General features: G+C 35.7%; 1 protein-coding gene across 1 annotated transcript; it reads left to right on the forward strand.

Annotated features, from left to right (window-relative positions):
* The first annotated feature begins 570 nt into the window (after nt 1-570).
* Nucleotides 571-5,977, forward strand: LOC107828031 (cysteine-rich receptor-like protein kinase 43). Its single transcript, XM_016655279.2, has 6 exons — nt 571-864; nt 954-1,090; nt 1,490-1,700; nt 2,862-3,096; nt 3,211-3,361; nt 5,396-5,977. The coding sequence occupies exons 1-6, from the start codon at nt 801-803 to the stop codon at nt 5,792-5,794; spliced, it is 1,197 nt and encodes a 398-aa protein (XP_016510765.1). The 5' UTR covers nt 571-800; the 3' UTR covers nt 5,795-5,977.
* Nucleotides 5,978-6,778: the final 801 nt, after the last annotated feature.

Below are 6,778 nucleotides of genomic sequence, written 5' to 3' on the forward strand. Positions count from 1 at the left end.
TGACCGAATCCGAATCCGAATAAGTCGAAGTCGAAGCCGAGCGAGCGAGCGACGACGGCGCGAGACTTGCCTTTTTCTCAACTCTTTAAGAGTTAGAAGAAAAACAATTGCTTATATACCCATAAAGAACCTCTTCCTCTTCTAATATGTGACAATGTTCCTTCCTCAAGGGGAAACTTAAAATTTCATTTTCCTCCATTTTCCATTCACCCTCTTTTAAGCATTTAATATACTTAAAACCCCAACAAATACAAATTCTAAACATAAGTTAATCGGTACCTAATATTGTAAGGGGTCGTTTGGTTATAATATGACTTATGCTGGAATAAGTTATACTGGGATTAGTCATGCTGATATTAGTTATCCTGGTATTATTTTTATCCATTGTTTGATATGTTATATTAAAAATAACAAATTGCATAATTACAAAAAAGAAAGTATAAATTATCCCCGTACTAATTTTAATTCCGAAATAACTTATATTAGATTTACTAACCAAATAAAATATTAAAATATTATTAATTTTTATACTAGCACTATATATACTTATACCTCATGCCAAACAACGCCTAACTCAGCCTTGTCTGCAGGTACAAAAAAACATCAGCAAATACATACGAGTGAAGAAAAATGCAGCAGCCTAAACTCTGAAATTCCACACAGACACGGTTGCTTCTTTAACATAATTTCTCATACTTAAAAATTTATATAAAGAAAAAATTAGAAATTTTCTGTTTCCTAGTACTTTATACTAAGTCCTTGGATTTTCTTAAATGGACTAATTATTTTGTGTACCGGCTATGACCAAACCCAAAAAACTTCTTTCAAACTTTCTGAAACCTTTCTTCTCAAGCTCCAATAAAGGTTAGCAATAATTCTTGTGAGTACTCTTCTTCATATTGTATCTTTTTTTTTGTGTGCTTATTTTTGGCTTTTATTGACCAATTATAAAGGACAAAATGAAGAGGACTTGGAGAAAATTGCAGCACAAGAACAGAAGCAATTCCCTTTTGAAGTACTCGTTTCTGCTACCAAAGATTTCCACCCCGATAACAAGCTTGGTGAAGGTGGATTTGGGCCTGTTTTCAAGGTAAAACAAGAAAAATCAACAAAATTGAGTATGCAAAAAGTTGAGTTTTTATTTTTTGGCTATGGAAAAAGTTGAGTCTTTTTCTTATAAGTTGGGTATGAAGAAAATGAGTCAATTTTGTGTAAATTGGGTATGAAAAAGAATGAGTCTCTCTCTCTCTCTCTCTCTCTCTCTCTTTTTTTTTTTTGTGAATTGGGTATGAAAAAATTGAGTCTTTTAAATTTTGGTGAATTGGGATATGAAAAAATTGAATCTTTTAAAATTTGGTGAACTGGGTATAATAAATTGAGTCTTTTAAATTTTGGTGAATTGGGGTATGAAAAAATTGACTCTTTTTTTTTGGGGATGGGGTACGAACAAAAAGTCAAGAATTTTGAAAAATTGGTCCTTTTTTCATAGGGGATATTGAAAGATGGGAGGGAAATAGCTGTGAAGAAGCTTTCACATAGCTCAAGGCAGGGGACAAAGCAATTCAAGAATGAAGCTAAGTTGTTGGCTCGTGTACAACATAGAAATGTGGTGAATTTGTTAGGGTACTGTGCCCATGGGGTAGAGAAGCTGCTTGTCTATGAGTATGTAGCTAATGAGAGCCTTGACAAGATCCTCTTCAGTAAGTTTTATTACTAGTTTTATCTTCTTAGATCTACTAGTTTTTGGATGTACTTTTAAAATGAAATATAAAGAACTTCAGTACTTCTCATTTTTATTTTGTATAATGTTGGTATGAGATGAATTTAAATGAGAAAGTGAGGATTCATATAACTCACCCCAACTTGTTTGGGACTGAAGCGTAGTCGTTGTGGTTGTTTTTAAATGAAATAAGCTAAGAGAAAGGACGACCTTCACTACAAAATGATTAAAACAAGTGAAAGTGCAGAAGGATGCCTTTGCCAGTCCTTTGAGGAGTGAGTTTATTAATCAGCACATTTAAGATCTGAAAGTTTTTGTGATACTGGGAATATACTAAGATTTCTAGTTTCAAATAAGCCTTGTCTTTTGGATAAGCATTTTCACTTTGCAATTGGGTCCAGAAATTTGTTCTTTGAATTATGTTCTCCAAAATCTAGTTCAATGATCTCTGTGTCAGTCTGTGAAACCACTAGAGGTATCTATATTGTTCTGTATTCCTGTGTTTTAGTTGTGTAATGGACTCTAATTTCAAATGTACATTGAACTCCGGTGATGGGGCCGTAATGCTTAAACCTTAAATATGTCTCGACACCCAGCAACAAACTTGTGGCTTTTCTTTGTCTTCTTTCTTTCTTTTTGGTAACTTTGGTGTTTGGGCCAGCATGTGTGCACATCGACTACTTTACGGGATACTTGCATCCTCCTCCTACCTGTACATGTATCATGTAACTCTGATCACCAAGGCTGCTTAGTAGATGGAAAGAAATCACTTAGCTTTTTTGTTTTGCCTTTGCTAGACTAGTACCTAGTCATTGTGTTCATTCCAGTTTCATCAACCTTAGGCCACCGTTGGATGAAACTTGTGCCTGTTCCATTTTTAAGAATTCTGGTAACCCCTGAAGTCTCATTTGGCAACATTAGTAGACGTTAACTTCCTTCTTTAAAACTTATCGTGAGAAGCAATTTGAAATACTAAGCCCGGATTTAATATAATTCTACTGGCAAGCAATTTCTCGCAGTGGTCTTAGCAACACTAGACTCTTTACGTTTTGAATCTTTTTAATTTTTCTTAGTTTTGAGTAGAAGAAAGATGTGTAGTAGTTTTTTGAAGCTATTACTGACTCTAATATTCTTGTATTAGAATCTACTAATAGAGATGTACTCAACTGGAAGCAAAGGCATGACATAATTATTGGCATTGCTAGAGGGTTGCTATACCTTCATGAAGGTTCACATAACTGCATCATCCACCGCGACATCAAAGCTAGCAACATCCTACTTGATGACAAATGGGTGCCCAAGATTGCTGATTTTGGAATGGCCCGACTATACCCTGAAGATCAAACACATGTTAACACCCGTGTAGCTGGTACTAAGTATGATTCTATTGAACCTCTATGTTGACTCATTTGGTTGAACAATTTTTTGAAAAAGAATTTGCTCACTCTATATTGCTAACAACTCTATTTGATAATTTAAATTGGAAGCAGTGGCTATATGGCACCGGAGTATGTTATGTATGGACATCTATCGGTGAAGGCTGATGTATTCAGTTTCGGAGTTGTCGTTCTGGAGCTCATAAGTGGTCAGAAAAATTCAAACTTTAACAGAGATCCTGATTCCCGGAGCCTTCTTGAATGGGTAAGAACTTGATTTATCCTGTCTGGTTACTTGTCTTGATATAGATGAATTTGTGGAACTACAGCTCACTCTATATTGCTAACGACTCATAGATGATGTTGAGTATAAAAAGGAGTGTCCTCGGAATCAATTTGAGATCCCGTAAAACATATAATAGGAAAAATTATAGCCAAGTGGCAAAATTTATCAGTTTCTTATGATTTTGCAGATAAAAATCAATGAACTGAGCTATACCGAAGTAATGAAAAAAAAAAAAGCAATATATTTTAGTGCCAATACAGTACAATGAGCACTGAAAGTGCAATAAGAATTAGAAATCTCCCAATTTCGTTGTTTTATCCAAAGTCAATCAAGTTGCAGAAGAAAGAAGAAAGCTATAAATCATTTTCTAAGGAATAACCATTTACGTCTAAGAAAAAAGGTCATAGGGTTAGATTTGGTCCTGTTACACTAGTTCTAGGAAAACCCAAAGAGATGAAACTCCGCATAGTAATAATGAGACAATGGCACCAATTTGGTGCTATATAGAAAATTCTAATCTTATGATATTAGTTGGTGCCATATAGAAAATTCTACTCTTATGATACCATTTGGTGCTATATAGAAAATTATAATCTTGTGATTCTTTGATGAATTTTTTTTCTTACTTTTCATTTGCAAAGAAGTCTATAGATTAAGCTGGAACACTGATTAGAAGGGCATCTTTCCGTGTTGAAGATTGAGCAGTTTGATTACAGTCAGATAAGTCACCTTTGGTGCCATAAATTTGAATAGGGATTTAGAAGTAACAGAAGTTGAGATTCAGTGAATCATTCTACAATAATATTTCAAAGACATTTTTTCAGTACTTGGATGTGGAATAATTTGCCATTTTGCACGTTCCGTTAGACTGAGCCATCTTAGGACTAGGTGCAGAATGCAGAACTTATCAGTTTACTTGATTCAACTGAGCCTAATTTGGTACTTTGGTCCATGCTCTATGTGCTGATCAACTGTGTGTGGAACTAGCACTGAATTTATTAACTACATTTAAATTAACATGAAATTGCTTTTGTTTGTGTTGGGGAAGGTGGGGGTGGGGGGACAAAGTCTCATAGGTTGTTGACGTAAACAAGAAGATGCTTATAATGTGTGGAGATCCTCTTAAATGGTTTGTGACCTTTTGGGTGAAACCATACGGGTTTGGACCAAAATGAACATTATCACACCATGTTAAGAATGTCTTTTGGCTGGCTTAGCCTGTCAAAAGATACTACTTCCTCTGGTTCAATTTATGTGAACTTATTTGACTGGGTACGGAGTTTAGGAAAAAACAAAATACTTTTGAACTTGTGGTGTAAAATGAGGTACATATATTTTGTGTAACTATAAATTATTGCATAAAGGTAAATTGTTTCCAAATATGGAAAGACGACATTCTTTTGAAATGGAGTATGTCCGATTGACTATGGAGATGGAGTGATGGCTTGGAACGGGATTTGTTGTTGGCAGGTTGGAGGCACATAAGGAAAAGCCTGTCAGTCTGGTGGTGCGTATTGGTGGCGATAAAAATTTTACTTGGACAATGTTGGTGGCACATAACGGATCTCTAAATAAGCCTCAATTTTTTTGGTGTGCAGGCTCATCAGTCTTAATAGTGGATATGTGGTACTAGGTTTGAGAGGGCCATCAATCTTGCATGAAAGACCAAATTTGGAGGTAGAACAAAGTCCCACATCTGTAAATGAAGGAAAAGAAAAGTTACATATAATTAGGGGCTCTTGAATGATAGGTCTTTTGGGAAAAACCATGTGATTTGGTTCAAAACATATAATGTCACACCATGTTAAAAAGTGTATCCGAGTCTGCTAACAGTTTACAAGCTGGTGGTCGTGACTAATCCTTATAATTGCATTAACCTTGACTTGCCAAAAAAACAAATGGAATATAGTACTCATATGTTTACATGGTAATTCTCATCAGACACATTTTACCTTTAATCGACCAAATACCCGGACTCTTTCGATTCTTGATAGATATTTGTTGTTGGTGCAGGGATACAAACTTTACAAGAAGGGTAGGAGCTGGGAAATTATGGACCCTGCACTCGCACAATCAGCTGTTCCTGATGAGATAGCAATGTATGTACAGATCGGCTTATTATGCACGCAATCTGATCCGCAACTACGTCCAACCATGCAACAGTTAGTGGTGATGCTATCAAAGAAACCCGGATCTCTTGATAAAGAGCCAACAAGACCTGGATATCCTGGTTCAAGAATTAGATCTGGCAGACCAGCTGGTTCGTCTCATACAACTGGAACCTCCGGTGCATCCAATCCGTCTACATTCAGCTCCACATCTAGTAGCAACACTGTTAGTGCAACTGCGAGTACGTCCATAACTACAAGACATAGATTGGACCCTCATGGAAAACGTCCTATGAGAGATTAACCGCATTCTTGTTTGATATTTTGCTCATTCTTTTGTGTATACATTCAATTTTGTATCATATAAATTGCTTACAGATAGAGATTAATGTGTAGGACTACCCACTGATAGTTAACATGTAATTCCTGCTAAAATTTGAATGCTGCACCCACTTCATTGAATTAATGCAAAAGGCTTGTTTAAATATGTATATTTTTTTAATATAATACACATATATACAAAAGGGAAAGTATTTGTTTGGCCTTGTGACTTGTGAGCGTCTAAAACTAAAAGTATAAATTTCTCGAACAACATATGTTTAAATAGGCCTAGTGATCCTGGTATTGAAGTTTGAAAAAAAAAAAGAGTCCGGAACCAAAATGTGGTTCTTTTGAATTCAAACTACACAAATAGGTGGTAAAAAAAAATTATATTTTTCTATATAGCGCCATAATACCTGGCGCTATACACTAACAGTAACGGCACCGTTAATGTATAGCGCCAGGTATTGTGGCGCTATACTGTAAAATCTGACACGCCCAGGTATAGCGCCACAATACCTGGCGCTATACATACATCATTAATGTATAGCGCCAGGTATAACGCCACAATACCTGACGCTATACATACATCATTAATGTATAGCGCCAGGTATAGTGGCGCTATACATAGATATTTTATATCCCCTCCGTCTTCCATGTCGATTCATCCTCCATTTCTTAAACCCCCATCTCTTCTTGGTCCCCCACCCCAGACCCGTTTCTGCCATTTTTTAAAAAAAAAATAAAAAAATTTGTGCCCCCCCGACACATAAAACTCGAAGAACGTAGGTCCCACATTCGAGTAGAGCTTCGTGTTATTGTTGATTCACACTTCCGGAGTCAAAATTTCAATCTTTTTGCTTTCCCAAAATTCTAAATCGAGGTATTTCGATTTATTTTAAGTTGAAACATTTATAATAATGCATATTATTTGATTTGTATGTGTTCTATTTCGGTTTGTGTTTTT

This window comes from Nicotiana tabacum, chromosome 16 (assembly GCF_000715075.1).
Source record: "Nicotiana tabacum cultivar K326 chromosome 16, ASM71507v2, whole genome shotgun sequence".
In the NCBI taxonomy this organism is placed as follows: domain Eukaryota; kingdom Viridiplantae; phylum Streptophyta; class Magnoliopsida; order Solanales; family Solanaceae; genus Nicotiana; species Nicotiana tabacum.